Consider the following 25166-nt stretch of genomic DNA (forward strand, 5'->3'; position numbering starts at 1 on the left):
TCCGGGCCAATCGGTGAGGTGTTTCATCTGCCAAGGTCCAGACCACCAAGCGAGAGAATGCCCCACTGTCAAATGTTGGAAATGTGGTGAGTTGGGCCACAAGGCTAAAATTTGCCAAAACGAAAGTGAGTGCTCCCTCTGTGGTGCGAAAGGGCACACTTTCTTTAAATGCCCCAAGTCCTACGTGAATATACTTAAATCTTCCCAACAACCTCGACCTTCCGCCACCATGGAATTTCCTTCTTTGGTGGACCCTTCCCAAGTCTTGGATCCCCCTGTGAATGACCAGGTGAGAGAGCCCCCTCCCTCTACTCCTCCCCACCTTCCTCCGACAACTACCTCACTGTCACTCCCAGTTTCGCCTGGATTGGACAATCCACAAGTGGATGAACAGGATACCCAGTCTAGCCCTGTTCAAAATGAGTTACCATCTCCACTGTCTCAGTCAAGCGACGAGAGTGATAAAGAGCTAGATGGTAACCTAATCATAGAGACATCGGATGGCGAGAATGAAAGCGATAGTGACGACGAAGAAATCGACAGCGAGCAGACACCTGAGGACGACGGAGATAGCGAGGACCATGGATCCTTCCCTCTCTCAGAGGCGGCATCTCTGGCTCTTGCTTCGCTGCCCGGGGAAACGAAAGTAAAACAGAAGACCTTCTTTAGTGGAAGTCACCCAGCCCTCAACGAGCTCGTCAACGAGGATACGAGAGGAAGCAGAAAAAGGAGCGTTTCTGCTTCTAGCTCTGGAAGAGATAAGCGGAAGGATAATAGACCAAGTCCTCCGTGAGTAATATTTCTGAGATGGTCTCTCCTTTAGTCAACCTATGAGTAACATCAAAATAATAACATTTAATGTCAGAGGTCTCCAATCAGATAAGAGCAGGAAAAGGAAGGTTGATTTCTTAAAAAGACTTGATTATGATATTTTGTGCCTTCAAGAGATGAGATTAAAGACACACGTAGATGTATGTGAATTAAATAAAATGTGGAACACTGCCCATTCAATAATATCGATAGGGGAAGACAGCTCTGATGGAGTGGGTATTTTCTTTAAAAAAGATGCGGTGAATATAATCAAAAGAAGAGACATAATACCGGGACGACTCCTCCTTGTTGATTGCTGTTATTACGGGCAAAGGTTGCGTATTATTAATGTTTATAATGCACCCGAACGAACGAAAAAGATACAATTGTTGAAAAAATTGAAGTATTTATTAGAGATTGGTTTTAATATAATTTTGTGTGGAGATTTTAACATTGTTACTGAAGCTACTGACAGAATATCCAAGGTTGAATTTAGAGAACTGCGAGAAAGCAAATTGTTGGTTAAAGTCTGTAAGGAAGCAGCACTCCGTGATTTATACAGGCACTTGCATCCACATACCGTCCACTACACTAGATTCGATTCGTTTACTAAAACAAGGTGAAGGAAATTGCCTTCCCGGGTTTCCTCCGTGGCGTGAGCGATAAGCAGAGTTCTGTCCTTTCCTTATAAGATTCCTAATTATTTAAAGTAACACTCAGGTATGCCATTCAGCTGGGTTAGTTACGACGTCGGGAGCAGCTTGGGAGAACAAGGAAACACAGACTGCTTCAGGTTGTCTTCCCAAATCGACTCAAAGGTTTATTTGATACACAGCAGTTTATATAGAGGAAAAAAGGTTCGTGTGTCAGCTTTCCCAGTTCAAACCGGTACAGACTAAATAAGGAAACGTCTTCCTGCCTTCTGAGCAAAGTATCCCTTGTATAGTTTATCAGTTCAGCTACAATTTATGATCATCCCAGCAAAATACACTCCTAGACATAAAATACAGAGTTCTTTCATCAGTGAATTCTGAAACAAACCACCTAGCCTTTAACGAGCCTTTTCCAGGAGATAAAGAAAAAGGGAGGATGGGAGTAAGGAAGTGGTCTCATCTCTGTGGTGTTTTCGACCTTCTGGTACCAGCTTGTGAGTCTTACACATTAATTCTTGGGTCACATAGAAAGAGAAAAACAACTAGTAGTTGGGCCTTATTGAGTAACAGTTTTCCTGTATAAAACAATATCCTGTAAATGCTACTATGGTATCAAAATACCTAACAGTTCCCCTCTTTTATTATTTTTAAAAATAATAACTCAAATAGAAAGGAAAAATCACAAATGTAATAACATAATATAAAAAGCAAATCATAAAATGTAATAGTTCACAACCTAATGTTCAATATACACATCAGGAACATCATTGGTAACATCTGACACATAATCTGGGTCAATTTGTGCCAATTGCAAATACATTGAAGTAGCTGTACTAGTAGCTATACGGGTTATCATTGAACGTACACAGGGTACCACACAACAGACAATAATCATCAAAAACATGCTGCAACGGTTACAAAGGCTACAATTAGTTCCTTCCATCTCCCAAACGTGTCCTGTAGCCACTTATGTAGCCACTGACCGTGACCTGTATTGGCAATTAGTTCTATCTGCAATGCTTCAAGTTTATTCATAGCTTGTGTGAATGAACCGTTAGGAGCGGTATTATTGGGAATGAAAGTACAGCATACATCAACGGTTACTAGACCACAGGTACCGGTCCAATCAACAGGTAAAGCTAATCTAAGGGTATTATTGCACAACCAATAAGCATGTGGGATTGGTCTGGTCAGGCGCGTGACCATGTGTGATTTAACTAACTCCCCCCAGTCAGTATCATTTAAGACACCCTCTGGGGGAACAATGATCGATTCTCTGCTCGAACTTGAACTGTGTGTGTGTTCCTCCAGATATGATAAAACTTCAGCCATAGAGACAGCTAGCCATGTCTCATTACAGCGTGCACCTGGGGAGTCAGAGAAGAATGTATAGTTATCCTTTGTATAATCTATGTGTGTGTCTGGGCCAGTTAACTTTAGCCTGCGCAGACATATCATACTAGTATTAAAATGGAGAGGGATCTGTCCTAAGGGCAGTGAGGGCTTTAACCTATTCTTAGGGCGTTTCATTGGGGCGCAGGTCCCTGCGGTGTCATTAGATAACTTCAATAATTCGCCTAATGGAGTCTCAGGGTTAGTTGGTGTGTGTGTGTGTCTAAGTAAGCAGTCGAGAGGGCTCAGAGTCAACTGTAAAGCGTCTTTAAAGAGAGCATTATTTCCGCTGATTTTCTCTAGTCCCTCAGTGAGGGGGAAACCGGATATGGGGTATCCTACTATTACCTGTTCTGGATTAGCCTTTGAACAGACATAACAGTTACTGTTTCCTAAATCACGAGCGGCTGTTCTGGCATTTTCATACCAGGCGTTAGCTCCTGTTCTAGAGGGTGCATAAAATGGTTTATTAGTGGCGTCTATGTTGCTATTTACTGATTTTAGGGAACGTGAGGAGTGCATTAAGTAGGTGTCTTGCAAAATGGAGCATGAGGTATAGTCAGCAAAATATGACCTGCAGAAATGTGAACATGGTTGCAGTTTACAATACAAAATAGCAAAGAGAAATCCTAAGGTTAATGCGATAGATATGATAAATAACCTAAATATATAAGAAAGACAGTTCTTCAGTCGTCTCCTGGCCTGGTCCCAGGTTCGAGAGACATTGAATAAGCGTCGTATGATGACAATGGGCATTTCATTTTCTCCATTATCAGGATGAAATGAGTCTGGCTTTATCAGGTTAGACATCATGTGGTACTTTTGGCTTTCTGTTCCTGCTGGATGTTTGAGTACCTTGTCGTTGTTCTTTCAGACGTTGTGTGTTAATCAGTGATTGCGTGTGTGCACTGGATCCGGGCGCTGGCTCGCCGGAGATGTCATCTACCCGTGTGTGTTTATTTGCTCTAGTTCCGGGCGCTGGCTCGCCGGAGATGTCATCTGCTTGATCCGACGCCTGAGATGGTCCGATTGGGCTGGTCTTAACCCTGCTGGCATGAATCCACTGAGGTTGTCCGTCCGTGAGGATGCTGGTTCTTCGTCACTGCCAGTACAGTCTGGGGCTGGAACACGCGCGGCCTCCCAGAGAGTCCTTGGTTTTAGTGGCTTCTCCAACATGCGTCTCCTTGTCTCCACTGGTGGAACTGTGGAGGGGAAAAGCTGAGAGAGACAAACTTTCTGATAGTTATTATTCAGTTTTTCTACCAGGTTGTGAACATCAGTGGACAATGCAATATACATCACCTTCTACTAGCGGTGCCCCTCTGGAAGCTGACCATGGTGTTGGAAATAGTCTTATTTCAAATGGAGATAATTTGGTTACTGCAGATTGAGTCATTCCAATCTCACAGAGGACTTGAGGAAGTAATTTGACCCAGGTCATTAAAGTTTTAGCACACTTTTGAATTACTTCTAATGTGAATGAAGATCCTCTATCACTGTTAATCTGGTGAGGTATTCCGAATCTGGGTATTATTTCATTGCTCAACTTTTGATAGACTACTTCTGCAGTTTCTTTTGAGGTTGGATAAGCTTCTACCCATTTACTAAATTGATCCACTATTACCAGTAAGTACTTGATGCTTCCTTGTGCTGGCATATGTGTAAAATCAATTTGTAATGTATGAAATGGAAAATCTGGTTGTGGTAAATGCTGATGTTTTGCTTTTGATTTTCCTACATTAGTTCGTGCACATGTTAGACAGGTTGCTAATATGCTTTTTACTGCATGCGATGTTTTCTCAATTACAAATCTTGATTTTATTGCCCCTATTACCCCTCTTTGTCCGACATGACTCACACAGTGAAAATGTCGGGCAAGGACTGGCATCAGGGAATATGGGAGGGCAATCAAACCCTTAAGATTTTGTATAAGCCATCTCTGTCATCTAAGGTACAGTCATTATTCTCCCAATAGGTGCAATCACATGCAGAGGCTTGCTCTTGTATGAATTTTAAATCAACATTTGTTCCTAAATAGTCTGGGAGTTTAAGTGGCAGCTGTAGGGGCACAGATAATACTTCCTGCGGAGGTGGGAGCTGTGATGCAGCTGCAGCCTTGGCTGTCACGTCTGCTAAGGCATTACCTGTTGCTTCGTCTGTGTCAGCTGTACTGTGTCCTTTCGTTTTTACAACTGCAACGGCCGATGGCAGCTGTATAGCCTGAAAAAGTCTTTGAACAAAATCACAATTTAGCAATTTATTTTCCATCAGCAGATCTAAATCCTCTCTGTCTCCACAATGTGCCAAAGTCATGCACAACGCCAAATGCATAGCGACTGTGTGCGTAAATTGTCACATGCTTATCCAAATGTAGCTCACAGGCGCGTATTAAAGCCATGAGCTCTGCTTTTTGTGCTGAGTGAAATGGTAATGAGTGAGCCTCTAGTATGATGTCAGGCAATGTCACCACTGAATAGCCACAAAGAAATGAGTTGTCATTCAGCCTTGAACAGGACCCGTCCACATAAACCGTGGCTGAGTCTGGGATAGGTGTTTGCTCTAAATCTGGACGTGGTGCTGTGGATTCCTGTATACGTGTCATGCAGTCATGATCGTCAAGCCTGTCTGAGCCATCCTGTCGGTCAGAAGAACACAGCATAGGATCAATAAATGTGCTGGCGAATCAGGTGTGCTGCTCGCTTTTATAGTGAGATTTGCATATGCTGTTTAGTTATGTTTGCTAGAATGGTCGTGACCTTGTGATTGGTGTGTAGAATAGTGTCATGTGAGAGTGTGAGCTTCTCGCAGTCCCTTATCATGATAGAGCAAGCTGCTACTGCCCTCAGGCAGGCCGGCATTCCCTGAACAATTCAGGCAGCACCTTTGAGTGGCGGAGGTCAGCACTCCCTTTAATGCATTGAAAGAGGCAGTCATTTCTGTGGATCACAGTATTCGAGGAGGCTTGTCTTTTTTGCAGCATTCACGCAGAATGTGGTCATGAAAAGAACAGTCTGGTATCCACTGTCTGCAATAGTTCACCATGCCTAAGAAGGACGACATGTCCTTCTGTGTAGTGGGACGAGGGACGGAGGTCACAGCTTTGACCCTGTCTGCAGTCATGGGACGTTTTCCGTGAGACAGTGTGAATCCCAAATATTGAACAGAAGTCTGACAGTACTGCATTTTCTTTGCAGATGCTTTGTGGCCAGTCTTTTGGAGGTGCTGGAGAAGCATGTGTGTAGCAGTTTGACACAGTTTTTTCACTTTCAGCACAGAGGAGGAGGTCATCCACATGTGGATCAGGGTGCAGCCCTGGAGGAGTGGAGCTGTCCAGGGTAGCACGGATCACCATTGAGAAAGCAGCAGGGCTGTCTATCATGCCTTGAGGCAAACGAGTCCAAGTGTACTGCTTATTTCTATGTGTGAATGCAAATAACGGCTGTGTGTCACAGGTACTGAGAAAAAGGAGCGGAGCATAAATCCACCACGGTAAAATGTGTATGCAATGCATGTCAATATGCTGTGAACATCTGAAACGAGAGGTGGCAGAGGAATGTTGACTGCATTAACTTGCCTTAAGTCTTGTATGAAACGCCATACGCCAGGTTTGTTAGGCTTTGGCACAGGATTGACAGGAGTGTGGGCTTTATTACTCCTGTAGTCAATAAATCTCCTATCATGACATCTAGGACTGCGGCTTTTTCCGTGGAAATGGGATGCTGCTTGACATATACTGCTTGTTGTGTTTTAATAGGTGTACGTGATAAAGTGTACAGTCAATAAATCCTATATCATTCTCACTTTTAGACCACAATGTCATATTCTGGTATTCAGCTGGCAACGTAAGTGCAGAAATAGTACAGTGGATAGGGTAGGTTAGATCTATGTGACGACATATTTCGTAACCTATGTCTGAGTTATGTAACAAAATCACTGTTTGACCTTCACTTGTGTGAGCAGTTATCATGTTGTTGAACAGTGTGAGAGAAACAAAAGTGTGGCTCCCAGTCATGGGATTACCTGTTAGTGGCGTCTGTACACGTTTTTTTTTTTTGACACAGTGTGTGACATAGAGTACCGGACAAAAAGGATGTTGAGTTCATTCTCTGCTGAGGGTCCAGCTGACACAGAGGATGTTCCTTCTCCATCATGTTGGTACATAGGGCAGAGAAAACATAAGCTGTTATCAGTGTCAGCAAACATTTCACCCTTTATGTTAAATTAAATACACAAATTCATTTTTGCTTTGGGTGTCTGCGGCTGCTGGAAAACTGAGCTAAATTTGCACCTCTAGCTTGTCCAACAGTGCATAAAGCGTTTTATGAATACTAGGATAGATTCATCAGGCTTCTGTTTACACATAGTTACTGCATTTAAGTCAATTTTGTCTCTGGACATTGTTAGCAGGAATTTCTTTAGATTCTTAAAGAAATCGGCGACTTTGTCATTATTTACCCTCCTTTTGTCCATAGCGGTAACATTTGATGCATCACGTCGCGGCATTCTATCATATATTTTCTACAGGACTTTTTAAGCAGACTACTTTTCTTATCACAAATGATATTCAACATTTCTACTGACCTGTTTTCTGGCGATAATCGTTCGGGATAAGGCTCCGAAAAGAAATTAGAATGCATTGAACTTCTTAAGTTGTAAACAAAGTCAGTCACATAAGCACTCCCGCATGTTCTGGATACGTGATCATGGACGTCTTCACCGATTCGCGGACGTAGGATACACGTAACCGGAAATGGGAGTTATACTGAGCCGTTATTTGAGACTTTATTTTGTATTTTATTAATTTTTTGGTTTTACAGGTACTTTAGATTTTTTATCGGACCTGTCTGTGGTCTTTGAATAATTCTGACCCATGTTCAGTGATTTCCAGAGGGGTTTACACGCTAGGAGGATTTATGTTAGTATTTTCGCTGCGGCACAGCTGAGGTCACTTTAAATTTATTGCTAGCAATTTTTTGTTTGTGTGAGCAACTCTCACTTAGCGAGCAACTTCTCGCTTAACGAGCAACTTCTCGTAAAACAACAGGCAACTTCCTGTGTCTTTCTGCTTTTAATTTACTGCTTTTAACCCTTGTATGGTAATCGGGTCTGTGAGACCCGTTTTCAGTTTTCTTTCGTTTTTTTTTTTTTTTTTAACAAAATTAAATTTAATTATTTACTAGCTTTCTGTGAGTGAGCAACTTCTCACTTTTTAACGTACGTTTCAAGATAACAGGCAACTCCCTGTGTCACTCTTTGATGAGCAACTTCTCACTTAACGAGAAGTATTTAAGACAACAGGCAACTTTCTGTGTCACTTTTTCTGAGTGAGCAACTTCTCACTTTTTAACGTACGTTTAATTAAACAATTAATTATTATTATTATTATTATTTTTTTTAAACAAAATTAAAATATTCAAGACAACAGGCAACTTCCTGTGTCCACCAACACCACACAAGGGTTAATTTACTTTATTCGGGGACTGAGGAAGTCAGTCAGTGTATCTCTCTGGATCACTAAGTGAAGCTTCGTCAGCATATCCCGTTTCTTTACTCGGGGACTGAGGAAGTCAGTCAGTGTATCTCTCTGGATCACTAAGTGAAACTTCGTCAGCATATCCCGTTTTTTTATGGATCGATCACTGAGAGAGGTATAATATGGTCTCTATATAAATATGAAAGACGCATATTTACCTTCTGTCAGTAATCCCACTTCTGACACCAAAATTGAAGGAAATTGCCTTCCCGGGTTTCCTCCGTGGCGTGAGCGATAAGCAGAGTTCTGTCCTTTCCTTATAAGATTCCTAATTATTTAAAGTAACACTCAGGTATGCCATTCAGCTGGGTTAGTTACGACGTCGGGAGCAGCTTGGGAGAACAAGGAAACACAGACTGCTTCAGGTTGTCTTCCCAAATCGACTCAAAGGTTTATTTGATACACAGCAGTTTATATAGAGGAAAAAAGGTTCGTGTGTCAGCTTTCCCAGTTCAAACCGGTACAGACTAAATAAGGAAACGTCTTCCTGCCTTCTGAGCAAAGTATCCCTTGTATAGTTTATCAGTTCAGCTACAATTTATGATCATCCCAGCAAAATACACTCCTAGACATAAAATACAGAGTTCTTTCATCAGTGAATTCTGAAACAAACCACCTAGCCTTTAACGAGCCTTTTCCAGGAGATAAAGAAAAAGGGAGGATGGGAGTAAGGAAGTGGTCTCATCTCTGTGGTGTTTTCGACCTTCTGGTACCAGCTTGTGAGTCTTACACATTAATTCTTGGGTCACATAGAAAGAGAAAAACAACTAGTAGTTGGGCCTTATTGAGTAACAGTTTTCCTGTATAAAACAATATCCTGTAAATGCTACTATGGTATCAAAATACCTAACACAAGGATTGATAGATTCTACATATCACATAATGTTCAAGGTCTGAAATATGACACTCTTTTAACAGACTTTTCTGATCATATGGTGGTTATGGCAACAGTGTCGTGTTGTCCCCATGAATTTTTGAACTATTGGAAATTGAATACATCCTTGTTAGCAGACGAGTTGCTTGTGTCTGAAGTTAAATCCGAAATTAGGAAAATATTACATCTTAAGATTTTTACTACTTCTTTCTCGGAACTTTGGGAGCTTCTTAAACGACGTATGCGTCAACTTTTTAAATTTAAAGCGAGAGAAATAAATCATGCAAAGAATGTAAAATATAATGAAGATGTGAGTAGATATATATATTTAAGAAATAAGAAGAAGGAAGAGGAGGAGGAAAATCAAATGATGTCTCTTAAAGAGGACATTGATCGAGTCAATAGAGAAGTTTTATTTAATATGTTGCGACGTACTGACTTTCATGGGAACAGTGATTATATGATTCTTAATAATCAAAAGAAAAGTCGGAATGACTTTATTGTCTCAATTAAGGATAAACATGGAAAGTCAGTTTTTAAAGAAGAGGGGAAAAGACAAGTGATTAGAGATTATTGTTCGGAGATGTTTTCATCCATAGTTACAAACAGCGACGCTATTAACAATTTTTTGAGTGAGGTTGAACCATTAGATTCTGTCATCTATGAAACTTTGATTGGAAAAATTAAAAGAGAGGAAGTGGAGTCAGTAATTAACCAACTTAGTACCGATAAAACACCTGGTCTGGATGGACTCCCCTCTGAATTTTACAAAACTGTGAGTGAAGAACTGTCTGAATTGTTAACTCAGTATTTTAATGAAGGAATAGAAAGAAAAACAATGGGTAAATCGTTTTATGAAGGAGTTATGTGTTTATTATATAAGAAAGGTGATAGAGAAGACATTAATAATTATAGGCAACTGACAATAATGAATGTAGATTATAAGATTTTTGCTAAAATAATTATGTCTAGACTAGAGGATGTATTAGATATTATCATTGAAAAAGAACAAACATGCGCAATTAAGGGACGACTGATGTGGGATAACTTAAGTATGTTAAGAGAAATTATTTATAATGGAAAGGATTCAGAACTCTGCATTTTAGGATTAGATCAAAGGAGGGCTTTTGATTCTGTCTCCCACTCTTATTTATGGAAAGTAATGAAAGCTTATAATTTTCCGGACCAATTTATTTCTATTATCCAATTGATTTATAAAAAGTCCCTAGTGCAAGTTAAGGTAAATGGAAAGCTCTCATCCCCTTTTAGTGCTGAGTGCGGGGTTAAACAAGGATGTCCTTTGAGTGCTGCGTTATATGTCCTTGCAATTAATCCCTTATTGAAAAGGATAAATGATGATAAACGGATTAAGGGATACGTCCTTGATAAATCCCTTAAAATCGCAGCTTTGGCGTATGCAGATGACGTGACGGTGATAATTAGAAACCAAAACGAATTGTCTTCAGTTATGGAGATATTACACCATTACGAACAGGCATCAGGTGCCAAACTGAACCAAGACAAAACTGAAGGGGTGTGGCTTGGACATCCGACCAGACAACCTAAAATGATGATCTCCCTTTGTAGGGAGATTAAAATTTTGGGTATATGGATTGATAATACTGACTCTAGTTTACTAAATTGGAATAAGAAAGAAAATGAAATTAAAATGGAAATTATGAAATGGGAAAATAAAGATACAAATTATAAAACACGTATTAATATTGTAAAAACACACATAATTTCGAAACTTCTTTTCCTTGCCGCAATTTTTCCTCCCCCGAGAACAACTGTAATGAAAATAAGTAAGATGTGCATTAAATTTATCTGGGGATCCAATCGAGAAGTGACTAAGAGGAAATTTATGTACAAGAGTAGGAAGCACGGGGGCTTGGGAGCCCCAGACTTAGAGATTGTTTTGCGAATTCCTTTTATAAAAATTACTCAAAGCGCAATTTCTCGGGGTGCCCCGTGGGTTCGAGGGAAGGAGCAATTGTGGCAAAAGAAAAGGGGCAGGGCCAGAGCGGGTGTTCCATACCACAGACTTATGTTCGGTGACTTATCAAGTCAATGGGAACAATATAGTTTAAATTTTCTCCAAGATAATACGAAAAATATCTATAAAAAAATTAATGAAACCAAAAATGAAGGTGTAATTCAATATAAGTATGCAAATGAAGATGAAAACCTTTCAATAGTTAAAAATATACAAGACAAATTATTATCTGAAAGCATGAGAGACGTGGTATGGCTCATCTCGCTCGGGCGCCTCCCTGTGAGAGCGGTGGTAAAATGGAGTTGTTTTGTTACCACCATGAAATGCCCTATGACAGGTTGTGATAAAGATGAGACCCTAGAACATCTCCTATTGGATTGTTATAGGACAACTGAGATCAGGCAGAAGATGACAGAGATTGGCTATGATGTGGATGTTAATATTAAAGCAGTTAAATATGGTTTGTTTAAAGAAAAAATGTGTGACGACAAAAGGAGACTCTTTTGGTTAGTAATGTGTGTAATAAACACACATATTTGGAAAACCCGTACCAAAGGAGTGTTAGAACAAAAGATGATAAGTAGTGAGGTGGTGAGTAAACATATCATTACAGACCTTCGGAGAAGACGAACAATGGACCTGAAACTTGGGAAAGTTTTCCCCTGGAACGAATTAAAACTGTAAGTCTTGTGAGCGTTGTGTGGACTCAGATGCTAGATTTTCCCCCTTGTTTCTCCCTTTTGTATGTGCAATTGTATGTGTATGTGCATTTTATATGTAAACTTGTTTACTTTAAATAAAGTTTTTTTTAAAAAAAAAAGAAAGGGAGGTAAAGGACTCGGCAAAGGAGGCGCAAAGCGTCACCGTAAGGTGCTTCGTGATAACATCCAGGGCATCACTAAGCCAGCTATCCGCCGCCTGGCTCGCCGTGGTGGTGTGAAGCGTATTTCTGGTCTGATCTACGAGGAGACCCGTGGCGTGTTGAAGGTGTTTCTGGAGAACGTCATCCGCGACGCCGTCACCTACACCGAGCACGCCAAGAGAAAGACCGTCACCGCCATGGATGTGGTGTACGCTCTCAAGAGACAGGGCCGCACTCTGTACGGCTTTGGTGGTTAAGCTTACTGCACTGACAACAACAACAACTGCAACAAAGGTCCTTTTCAGGGCCACCCATCTCCTCTGTAGAGCTGATCCTATCTCTTTTGTTTGTGTCTAGTCAAGTTCTATCAAACTTCTTTTCATATAAATGGTCAATCTGACTTGGAACCCGTATTGGAAAAGCTTTTGATGTGTGATACAGTTCTGCAGTAGTTGCGGTAGGTGGGGTTTTTCTTGTTTTTTTTTATTAATTTTTTTTTTTTAAGTGGGCCATATACTGACCGTAGTGTTGAGGCAGACATGACACCGTATTCTCAGGTTACTGTCGCCGCTTTATTCTCTGCGTAACGTCTCCCTCGTCTGGCTTCCACGTGACCTGCATCCAAAGCAGCAACTATTCATGACATGCAGCACACAAATTCTGAATGTGTTTGCAACTTATTTTTGTCAAGAACTTCACTGCAGAAAGCTCAATGTACCACGTGGGTAACAAATATTTAGTATTAAAGGAAGGAGATGGTAATTATAAATTAAATATTCTCCAAGATAATACAAAAAATATCTATAAAAAAATTAATGAAACCAAAAATGAAGGTGTAATTCAATATAAGTGTGAAGATGAACCTTTCAATAGTTAAAAATATACAAGACAAATTATTATCTGAAAGCATGAGAGACGTGGTATGGCTCATCTCGCTCGGGCGCCTCCCTGTGAGAGCAGTGGTACAATGGAGTTGCTTTGTTACCACCATGAAATGTCCTATGACAGACTGTGATAAAGATGAGACCCTAGAACATCTTCTATTGGATTGTTATAGGACAACTGAGATAAGACAGAAGATGACAGAGATTGGCTATGATGTGGATGTTAATATCAAAGCAGTTAAATATGGTTTGTTTAAAGAAAAAATGTGTGACGACAAAAGGAGACTCTTTTGGTTAGTAATGTGTGTAATAAACACACATATTTGGAAAACTCGTGCCAAAGGAGTACTTGAACAAAAGATGATAAGTAGTGATGTGGTGAGTAAACATATCATTACAGACCTGCGGAGAAGACGAACAATGGACCTGAAACTTGGGAAAGTTTTCCCCTGGAACGAATTAAAACTGTAAGTCTTGTGAACGTTGTGTGGACTCAGATGCTAGATTTTCCTCCTTGTTTCTCCTTTTTGTATGTGCTCATGGTTTTGTATATGTAATTGTATGTGTATGTGCATTTTATATGTAAACTTGTTTACTTTAAATAAAGTGTAATTATATACAGGCTTCTTCAAAAGATTACTGCCATAAAGATGACTTCTGCCTGAGGCTCCAATGACTCAACCAGCAGTGCGAGAGCAGCCGCTCTGTCCGTTTCAGTGTACAGTGAAGTGGACTGTTGCGATAGGTCAGAAGAAGCCTGCGCTAATTTAATGAATGCTACCTTTTCAGACAGTCTCTTATTTAAATACTTACGTTTGAACTTACTGAAAACAGTTTCTAGCCTTGACAATTCTGATGACACGAACTCTGAGAAAGATTAAAAACTGGTGCAAAACAGATGGGAACCTGTGATTATCAACATTAAAAACACTTCTTTTCATTTTGTTGTACATTGCACTGAATTAAGCCTGTCGAGCAGCTGAAACAGTTCTAGGGAATGTGCTAATTATCCAAACCTCTTTATGATTCAACAGTTTTTATTCATTAACAGCACAAAGTGAAAAACAAACAGAATCCCATACATTTCAAATCATTACGTACATTTACAGATACATATTGTAATGATCAGCAGCTGTTGCTGTAAATTAATGTAGTTTCATGCCATACCACAAGGTGGCCCTATCTGTTAACATGGGCATGCGAGCTAAGAAGCGGTGAGATACTCTTGTTCTTCCGGCTGGCTAAGATTGAATAATAAAAGTACGTTGTAGATCATAAAAGGACCCCTTCTTCATAAATAAGGAGACAAACAAAAAACATATATGGGAAAAGGAGGATGAATGTTTTTGGAAGTAGTTTTTAGTTTTAGCTATTTTAGGGGGATATCTGTGTGTGCAGGTGACTATTACTGTGCATAATTATTAGGCAACTTAACAAAAAACAAATATATACCCATTTCAATTATTTATTTTTACCAGTGAAACCAATATAACATCTCCACATTCACAAATATACATTTCTGACATTCAAAAACCAAACAAAAACAAATCAGCGACCAATATAGCCACCTTTCTTTGCAAGGACACTCAAAAGCCTGCCATCCATGGATTCTGTCAGTGTTTTGATCTGTTCACCATCAACATTGCGTGCAGCAGCAACCACAGCCTCCCAGACACTGTTCAGAGAGGTGTACTGTTTTCCCTCCTTGTAAATCTCACATTTGATGATGGACCACAGGTTCTCAATGGGGTTCAGATCAGGTGAACAAGGAGGCCATGTCATTAGTTTTTCTTCTTTTATACCCTTTCTTGCAGCCACGCTGTGGAGTACTTGGACGCGTGTGATGGAGCATTGTCCTGCATGAAAATCATGTTTTTCTTGAAGGATGCAGACTTCTTCCTGTACCACTGCTTGAAGAAGGTGTCTTCCAGAAACTGGCAGTAGGACTGGGAGTTGAGCTTGACTCCATCCTCAACCCGAAAAGGCCCCACAAGCTCATCTTTGATGATACCAGCCCAAACCAGTACTCCACCTCCACCTTGCTGGCGTCTGAGTGGGACTGGAGCTCTCTGCCCTTTACCAATCCAGCCACGGGCCCATCCATCTGGCCCATCAAGACTCACTCTCATTTCATCAGTCCATAAAACCTTAGAAAAACCAGTCTTGAGATATTTCTTGGCCCAGTCTTGACGTTTCAGCTTGTGTGTCTTGTTCAGTGGTGGTCGTCTTTCAGCCTTTCTTACCTTGGCCATGTCTCTGAGTATTGCACACCTTGTGCTTTTGGGCACTCCAGTGATGTTGCAGCTCTGAAATATGGCCAAACTGGTGGCAAGTGGCATCTTGGCAGCTGCACGCTTGACTTTTCTCAGTTCATGGGCAGTTATTTTGCGCCTTGGTTTTTCCACACGCTTCTTGCGACCCTGTTGACTATTTAGAATGAAACGCTTGATTGTTCGATGATCACGCTTCAGAAGCTTTGCAATTTTGAGACTGCTGCATCCCTCTGCAAGATATCTCACTATTTTTGACTTTTCTGAGCCTGTCAAGTCCTTCTTTTGACCCATTTTGCCAAAGGAAAGGACGTTGCCTAATAATTATGCACACCTGATATAGGGTGTTGATGTCATTAGACCACACCCCTTCTCATTACAGAGATGCACATCCCCTAATATGCTTAATTGGTAGTAGGCTTTCGAGCCTATACAGCTTGGAGTAGGACAACATGCATGAAGAGGATGATGTGGACAAAATACTCATTTGCCTAATAATTCTGCACTCCCTGTACATTACACTAGGTTCGACTCATTAACCAAAACTCGACTAATAGATTTTACATATCATCTAATATTAAAAGTCTTAAATATGACACATTCTTAACAGATTTTTCTGATCACACGGTGGTTATGGCAATAATATTGTGTTGCTCCCACGAATTTTTGAACTATTGAAAACTCAATACATCTTTGTTAGCAGATGGGTTGCTTGTGCCTGAAGTTAAATCTGAAATTAAGAAAATATTACATCTTAAGATTTTTACTGCCTCTTTCACGGAACTTTGGGAACTTCTTAAACAACGCATGTGTAAATTTTTTAAATTTAAAGCGAGAGAATTAAATCATGCTAAGAATATGAAATACAATGAAAATGTAAGTAGATATATATATATATATATTTAAGAAATAAGAAGGAGAAACAAGAAGAGGAGGAAAATCAAATGATGTCTCTTAAGGAGAGCATTGATCGAGTCAATAGAGAAGTTTTATTTAACATGTTGAGACGTACTGAATTTCATGGGAATAGCGACTATATGATTCTAAATCATCACTTGACTCAGTCTATCAGACTCTTCTAGGAGGCTATGCTGAATTGCTTCTTCAAGAGCTTCATCTTCCTCCAGAAAAAGAGGGCTAAGTAGACAAGAGATATTAGAAATCATAAAACATGTCAGCCTTGAAGAATTTCTCACCATACATCATTAAAAAAAAGAAAGATTAAATGTAAATCCTAAAGTTGCAGTCATTCAACAAAAAAAACAAACATACAACCCCCCCCCCAAAAAAACCAAACAAACAAACATGCAAATTGGAAACCTGCATCGAAACAATATCCTAAACAACATCTAGAATGAAGGATTTCTTTAACCCTTAGACAACAGCTTACTCAAATTCTGCCAATTTATATGGAAACATCTGCTGTCCCTCATTTTCACTCTCTTGAATGCAGCTCTCTGTTTCCTGATGCTTGGCCTCACTTTCACCTGGTGTTGTAGGCAACGCATGATGCACTGAAAAAAGGAAAGAAGGTCAGCATGACTTGCTTCATAATGTTAACAGAGCCTTTATATATCCTTATATTAGTTCAAATAAAAGTTGGGCACATATTCCTCCTTGGCTGTAATCACCTGTGATAATCCGTAAACATTAAAATCAGACAAATTAATGATGCTCTCATCAAACAAACCCCCCAGGAATTATTACGCACTGCAGTAACAAAATCTAACTGGTCATTGAGCTTAGAACCTCACTAGGTTTTCATTCACGTCACATACCTCGTCTTCTCCGGCAGACTGGACTTTCAAAGTCACTGTCAGACAGCTCTTCTGGTTCCTCCTGAGGGAAAAGAAAGCATGTTCTACATAAAATCAAATACAGTTGCACCAAATCACTGGTAACACAGAGACACATGGCTGCACTAAAAATTGTTTACACCTGCTAAAAGTGCAATATTAATTAATTATGCGATCTTTGGTCCATTTTGAGACGATTTTTGAGTCGTGCGACTGATTTGGTGATCGGCCCGATTTTGGCCTTCATCGTGCATCGTGTAGTATACGTGGGGTAACGAGAAGCGATTAACACCTCGAGCAGCTCCCGATCATCAATCGCTCGTGAGCCGCTCACACTGCTCACGCGCAAACACGTAAACGTCGGTGAAAAAGACGGAGCAGCACGGCTGTGCAGCGTGTGATCTGGACACAAGCGATGGAGGCACAACTTGTAGAACTTTGGAAAGCTCATCCGAGCCTTTTCGATGTGGCATCACAAAATTATCACGACCACAACAACCGTTAAAATAGTTGGATTTACACTGCTGCTCATTCACAGCTGCCTGATCAATGTTTTTCATTAGCAATTTAGCAAAGTTGATGGTGGTGGTGTGTGTGTCTGTGTGAGTGAAAGACAGAGCGACAGATTTTCTGTTATAACCTTCATGTTATGGAGGCACAGTGTGAGCACTCGGGTCGCATCAGAGCATCGGGTGGTATAGTGTGAGACCTGCATCGTGACCTACCAACTTCTAACCCCTGCGAGTCAATCGTGCAGTTTGAGCAGGAGCTGAATAACGTGACTGAAAAAATCGCACAGTGTCTGCCCAGCTTTAGGTGTACTGTTGTCCGAGACTTGCACCGCAGTGTCGGCGTTTGTTCCCCTGTTGGCCATGCTTCTTGTTGTGGTCATCTGTTGTCTTCCGGTATTTTCTCCGCAAGCGACCTTTCCTCGACCAATGAGATGAGCGGTAATCTGAATTGTCATAAGTGTGCTGTCAGCTCATTGGTCACAAAGCAGGAGAGGGGCTGGGAGTTATGCTTTCAAACAAAGCGTTAATTCCATAAACATTTATAGACTACTTTTGATTCTCACTGTATTACGGGACAAAGTGCGTCCCTTATTAGCTCAATACGGGACGTGTACTTTTGTTTCGAAATACGGGACGATTCCGTTTTTTAAGGGACGGTTGGCAACCCTAGTCGGACCGCCAACTCAGTGCTGTTGGACCGTTACGACATCGGCGGCGCTAAAGCTAAGGCTAATGCTGCAGTGACTTTGACTCAGTGTTTATTCAGAAGGACGTGTTGTTTTGTGTCAAGCATTGAAGCATCAGAGTGTGCATGGACGCTCTCGGTCTGACTGATATATGCGCTTAGGTACTGTGTGTGAACGCTCTTTTCACTTCGCCATAACTTTTGTGGGAGCGAGTTGTTTCCACACTTTTAAAATTGCGTCCCACGCAGACACGAGGAGTGAGGAAGATGGCTGCGACCCGGATGCTGAGGCGCCTGGCCTGACAAAGTACATCATCCCTCACTCTACACCTCTTTACCTCAATCTTGAAGTGGTAAACTTGAAAGGGGAGGTCAAGAAGCCACGAGTTTGCTTACAGGCTTCGCTGGAGCGGCAGAAGAGCCTGCTGAAGTGTTTGGATCAGGGAGCTACGGGAGAGCCAGGAGAGCAGCCATCTCCCCAACGAACCCCGCCGGTGCCCCGTAATGACCGCTGGTTGGACGGGTACCAGGTGGACTAACTGTTATCATACGGACAATCTTGAGGTTGACTAAGGGTTGGTTTCATGCAAGATGTATGTGATGTAATTATTCTGTTCGCAAGGGATGATTACTTGTTCTGTTCCACTGAACCCTCGTCACCACAGCCCGTGAGAGGCTTTTGGTTTGGTTTTCTGTTGTACTGATGTAAGCAGTGGGATGTGTTGTACTTTTGACTGTTTTTCCCTTGTCTAGGACCATCTCCAGAGGATGACTAGCCAGTAACACTGCATGTTCTGTATTGTTTGCTTCAATCACTAATTGTGTTTATTGACTGTACCAATGCCGTAAGGGTGTACCTCCACAACCTGCTTACTACCTAAAGTAGCTTTGTATAGTGAAAGGGGTAGTGGGAGGAGGGTCACCTGGGGTCCGGCTGAGGACAGCCTCCCAATTGCCGGCAAACACTACTTTTGTTTATTGATTGTATTGACTGTACCGATGCTGTATAACAATTCCTCCACAGCCTGCTTACTACCTAAAGTAGCTATGTATAGTGAAAGGGGGTAGCGGGAGGAGCGTTACCTGGGTCCGGCTGAGGACAGCCTCCTAATTGCCGGGGGGGTGATGTAACAACCCTTTTGGGTTATAGCACCACTAGGGGGGGTTGCCCTACTATTGTAGTAGCTATGGGAGTCTCCTAGGGGGTGTGTGAGTTGTTAGCGGCAGCCATTACATGCTGCTCGTGTTCTGTTCTCAGGATAGACCTCACCGTTGTAACGGCCTGGCACCAGCGACTACCGATCCCCGCACATGTATGTACGGACAGTGTAGAGCCGTGGAGACCTGGCTTGTATGGTCTTATGTTGCTGACAAGGAATAAAGGTCTGTTGTTTAATTTAACTGACTGGCTCCGTGTTATCGGCTAACCTCCACACCACATGCCCGCTGGACCGGCTAGCCGCTCCTTCCTCACCAGACTGCTGTTACACAGGCAGTATTACACCATATTTAGAAAAAAAATCAATTACGAGATTTAAGTCGTTAATATTGAGTTAATTACGTGAATAGGGTTAAAAAGAAAACTGAATTGATTACAGAAAAGATACATTGAGCATAGAGCAGTACTAACATTAGCTGGGTGGCCAAGCAAGTGTCTTACACATGAGAATACATCACAAAAAAAATTAAATAAACTTTTGCAAAAGTAGTTCTCTTGGTACACAGACTGCTCTGTGAAAACATTTCAAGTTTAATATCAGTTTAATATCACTGAAATTAATATTTCAGTGAACATGCAAATTACCCACAGTTTATCACAACTTACCTAGCTAGGATCTGCCTCGTGTCCAGTCGAAAACTTCGCTGCAGAACCGTGAGTTGAAAGATACATTTACTACGACTCCCAAGATGCATTGCAGTAAAAAATTTTGATATTTAAATGAAGTGATTTTTTTAAAAAAAAACAAAAAAAGAAAGGGAGGTAAAGGACTCGGCAAAGGAGGCGCAAAGCGTCACCGTAAGGTGCTTCGTGATAACATCCAGGGCATCACTAAGCCAGCTATCCGCCGCCTGGCTCGCCGTGGCGGTGTGAAGCGTATTTCTGGTCTGATCTACGAGGAGACCCGTGGCATGTTGAAGGTGTTTCTGGAGAACGTCATCCGCGACGCCGTCACCTACACCGAGCACGCCAAGAGAAAGACCGTCACCGCCATGGATGTGGTGTACACTCTCAAGAGACAGGGCCGCACTCTGTACGGCTTTGGTGGTTAAGCTTACTGCACTGATCGATCAACAAGGGCCACCCATCTCTTCTGTAGAGCTGATCCTATCTCTTTTGTTTGTGTCTAGTCAAGTTCTATCAAACTTCTTTTCATATAAATGGTCAATCTGACTTGGAACCCGTATTGGAAAAGCTTTTGATGTGTGATACAGTTCTGCAGTAGTTGCGGTCGGTGGGGTTTTTTGTTTTGTTTTGTTTTGTTTTTATATATTAAAGTGGGCCATATACTGACCGTAGTGTTGAGGCAGACATGACACTGTAAAAAGTATAAAAAAAAAAGTATAAAAAAAGAAACGAAGAAGATGAACATCAGATAGATGAGTTGAAAAAAGAAATAGAATTGATAAATAATGAATTATTATTTAATATGCAGATAACAGCAGGGTGTGATGAAAACGGAAACACTGACTTTGCGATTGTCTCTGGTCAGAGGAGACGTGGTAGCAACTTTATCCCCTCTATTGGGGATGGAAGTGGAAAATTAACCGCCAATGAGAGTGAGAAAAGATACGTTGTCAGAGAACAATGCTTTTCCATGTTTTCTGCATTACCCTCAGACAGCAATGCTTTACGATCATTGTTAAGTGTTATTGAACCTCTTGAACCTTCTGTTTTTGATTCACTCCGTGGGGTGATAAGAAAAGAAGAGGTTTTAGCTGCTATTGAGCAACTGAATAACAATAAAACTCCAGGTTTAGATGGTCTCCCAGCTGAGTTTTACAAGTTGGGTATAGCGGAAGTAAATGAACTTTTAACCTCAGCTTTGAATTCAGGGCTTGAAAAAGGAGTATTATGCGAGTCTTTCTATTTTGGCCTGATGTGTTTATTATATAAAAAAGGTGATAAAAGTGATATAAATAATTATAGACAATTAACAATAATGAATGTTGATTATAAAATATTAGCTAAAATAATAATGAATAGATTAGAAGATATATTAGATAAAATTATTGTGAAGGAACAGACATGTGCTATAAAAGGTCGCCAGATGTGGGATAATCTGTGCACCCTAAGAGAGGTAATATACTCCAGAAGAGACTCTGACTTTTTTATTCTTGGCTTAGATCAAAAGAAAGCATTTGATTATCTTTCTCATTCGTATATATGGGCGGTTATGAAAGCCTATGGGATGCCGGACGGTTTCATCGCCATGGTAAAATTGTTATATAAAAAAATCCATCATACAAGTCAAGGTAAATGGAAGTTTGACCGAACAATTCCATGCTTCCTGTGGAGTGAAACAGGGATGCCCGCTAAGCGCTGCTTTGTATGTTTTAGCCATCAATCCCTTATTGAAACTAATTAATAAAGACACTAATATTAAAGGTTACTGTTTTAATGATGGCTATAGAGTGACAGCTATGGCTTATGCCGACGATGTTACAGTTATTATTAGGAACCAGGATGAGTTGGACAGGTTATTTTTTCACCTCAAACAATATGAATTGGCATCAGGGGCAAAATTAAACCCAGAAAAAACAGAAGGCGTGTGGTTTGGTTCCTCACTACAAAAGCCCAAAATAAACATACAAGTAAATAACGAAATGAAAGTCTTGGGAATTTGGATCAACAAAGGGGACCCCTGTTTGTTAAACTGGTCTAAAAAGGAATGCAAAATTAAAGAAGTAGCTAAATGGGAAAATAAAAATACTAACTATAAAGCGCGAGTTAATATAGTCAAAACCCATATAGTATCTAAACTTCTCTTCCTTGCCACGGTTTTTCCTCCTCCTCACAAATCACTTTTTGTCAGGGTCCTGGGTCTGAGCGACCCAGGATCCCTGAGCAGTTATGAATTATATTATTATTATTATTATCATCATATGTATTTTGGTGTTGCTGCTGCTCTTCTCCATGCTTGTAGGTGTGTGTGTGTGTGTAAACTTTGTCCATAACCTCCCTCCTGAGCCTCTCCTCACGGTTCGGCATGGCAAACCGTGGGAGGTGTGGGGAAGGAGGACCCAGGCGCGGTGCTTTATGTACAAACAGTGCGTTTATTTACAGTGTATGGTACAAACAACAATAAATCCCCGTGCTTTCCCTGACTCCCGTGTCGTGTCTCTCCGTGAATAGTCCGTGTCTCAGCACCCCTCGTGCTGGCTGCTGTCTAGCGCTCCACACTTCTCCTGGGCAGGGCTGTGCAGAGAGGTTTAAAGGGGCGGGTGCTCAAAGTTAAAAAGGGGCACATTGAACCAGGCTGAATAACAACAACACACATTCATCAAGAATCTAATATGGGCAACAAGGCAAAGCAAACGTAGCCGATGCTTTACCTGATGGGTACAATGTTGCCGTTGAGGCGTTGCTGTGGATAGTGCTGGAGGGCAGGGCTGTGTTGATCTGAGACTGTAGACATTAAAAAGTCCATAGGAGAGATGGTAGCTGATTAAACAAGTGTCATGAGATAATAACAAAATGCAAAGATTGGTGGCAGCGCTTGGAACCATAAGGCAACAAAAAACTGTGAGAAATAATTTAGGCTCTGCCTGTGAATCACTCTTTGCTTCTCTTCTTCCTTCCCTCCCATCATGGATGGGATGGAATAAACTATTGCAATAAACTATAATCTAATTATCCACACCTAACAACTCTTGCACTTAATCGAAAATAAAATGATGACAGAAAAATGTTATAGCACTGCCTTTAGTAGCCTCACACAGTCACAGAGACGACAGCGGGCAGCGTGGCTGTGGTTGTGATGAGGGTGGGCTGGGCCAGGGTCACAGGGAGTGCAGAGTCCAACTTACTTTTCCTCTTCTGGGCATCTGTGGATGTAGTTGTGGTGTTGCTGGTGGTGGAGGCTGCTGTGCTGTTGAGGGGTTGGTGCCCTTCTTAGTCCCCGTGACAAACTCAATCTTGGTTCGTTCCTTCTTGGCTTTCTCCAGTTTGTCCATCTCCACCTTCTGAGCTTTGGCGAGAGCTTCATAGTAAGAGTCTTCCGACCAGGCATGAGGCTCGAACATATCTTTTGGGTAGTTGGTTCCCAGTTCATCTATGGCACAGAACTGAATGAGGTTCTCGTAAATACTTGGGTTTCTAAATTCCTTCTTTTGCTGGATATGGGCGTTTACGTCAAAATCTCCATGGAGCTTCCTCTCATACAGCTTATGAATCTTCTCCTGTAGATGGCTGGAGCAGCGTCCGGGGTGTTCGGGGGGGATCTTGATCTCGTCAGGTGACATGTTTCTCACCTTTTCTGAAAACAGAGCAACTAGCTCCTTGGGGTCCTTTTTTTCTGCTTCTGAGATCTCAAAGTCATCTGCGTCTCTCCCCTCGTCAGATTCGTCCACTTCCGAGTTGTTTTCTCTGCTGTCTTCATCTGCAGACTCTTTTTCTTTTGGGTCCACAGTTTGGTTCAAGTCATCCTCATCATAGCGATATACAAGGCTTCCTACACGCCCCCCTGATTCTTCTTGTTCAGGGTCAGAGTCGGGCTCCGAATCATCTCCATAGACCGCTAAAGACGACAGCAGCGTACTCTTTTTACCGCTTGCCATTTCTGTGTAGTGTCGCATAAAACCTCCCTTTCTTTTTTTTTTTTTAAAAAAATCACTTTATTTAAATATCAATATTCACAATTACAAATACACATAATACAAGCGCCATGTACAAATTATTCACATCTTATTTTACATATTACAATAATAAAAGCTCCCACGGCAAATCATTTCCTAATTTCATATCTCTCGTTTTTCTTCTTCTCAGCTCAGTGACAATGTTTTTACATACGGTGAAACTACTTATCATTTTTTGTTCTATAACACATTTAGCTCTTGTTTTCCATATGTGAACATTTATAATACACATCACCAACCAAAGCAATCTTCTTTTATTTTCACTCATCTTTTCTTTAAACAAACCATATCTTACTGATTTTATATTATTTTCAATATTAAAACCTAGTTTTTCCATCCTCCTTATTTCAACCGTCCTGTAACACGATATCAATAGATGATCAAGAGTTTCGTCTTCATCACAATTCTCCATAGGGCATTTCTTAGTGGTAACGAAGCAACTCCACAGAACCACAGCTCTTACTGGGAGCCGTCCGACAGAGATAAGCCACACTGTATCTCTCATGTTCTCGGATATTACTTTGTCATATATGTTTTTAACTATTTTCTGATTTTCTTCTTTTTCCACAGCCTTATATTGTATCATACCTTCATTTTTTTTTAGATTGATTTTATTATATATCTGTTTTGAATTTAATTGTAAAAGATTTAAATCATCCAATTTCCACTGATCCACAAGATCCCCAAACACAAGTTTAAAGTATGGCACACCCGTTCGGGCTCTCCCTTTCATTTTTTTCCACAAAGATTCCTTCCCTTGGATCCAGTGGGTGCTTCGCTCAAATGCGCTATATACATTTTTTAGAAAAGGAATCATCAAAATAATACTAAGATCTGGCGCTCCTAATCCTCCATTTTCTTTTCCTTTATACATTAATTTCCTCTGTGTTACTTCGCGGTTTGTCCCCCAAATCAATTTGGTACACAATTTACTTAATTTAATAACAGTTTTGTGAGGAGGGGGAAAGACAGTAGCCAGAAACAACATTTTTGAGACTACATGTGTTTTCACGATATTCACACGCGCTTTATAGTTTGTATTT

General features: G+C 40.9%; 2 protein-coding genes and 1 pseudogene across 2 annotated transcripts; 2 read left to right on the plus strand and 1 right to left on the minus strand.

Moving 5' to 3' along the window:
- The first annotated feature begins 11576 nt into the window (after window positions 1–11576).
- Window positions 11577–12377, plus strand: LOC146571899 (histone H4-like). The gene is made up of 2 exons (XM_085278421.1): window positions 11577–11718; window positions 12061–12377. The coding sequence occupies exons 1-2, from the start codon at window positions 11577–11579 to the stop codon at window positions 12375–12377; spliced, it is 459 nt and encodes a 152-aa protein (XP_085134547.1).
- A 6016-nt stretch (window positions 12378–18393) lies between these two features.
- Window positions 18394–20538, plus strand: LOC146571900 (histone H4-like). The gene is made up of 3 exons (XM_085278423.1): window positions 18394–18406; window positions 18517–18768; window positions 20213–20538. Exons 1-3 carry the CDS (start codon window positions 18394–18396, stop codon window positions 20536–20538), a joined length of 591 nt encoding a protein of 196 aa, XP_085134549.1.
- A 2662-nt stretch (window positions 20539–23200) lies between these two features.
- Window positions 23201–24050, minus strand: LOC146571901 (SAP30-binding protein pseudogene; annotated as a pseudogene).
- Between the last annotated feature and the right edge of the window lie 1116 nt (window positions 24051–25166).

The sequence above is a fragment of the Mchenga conophoros genome, linkage group LG6 (genome assembly GCF_057382185.1).
Source record: "Mchenga conophoros isolate Kocher_MC1m ecotype Shallow Benthic linkage group LG6, M_conophoros_male_GT1.1, whole genome shotgun sequence".
Lineage (NCBI taxonomy): Eukaryota > Metazoa > Chordata > Actinopteri > Cichliformes > Cichlidae > Mchenga > Mchenga conophoros.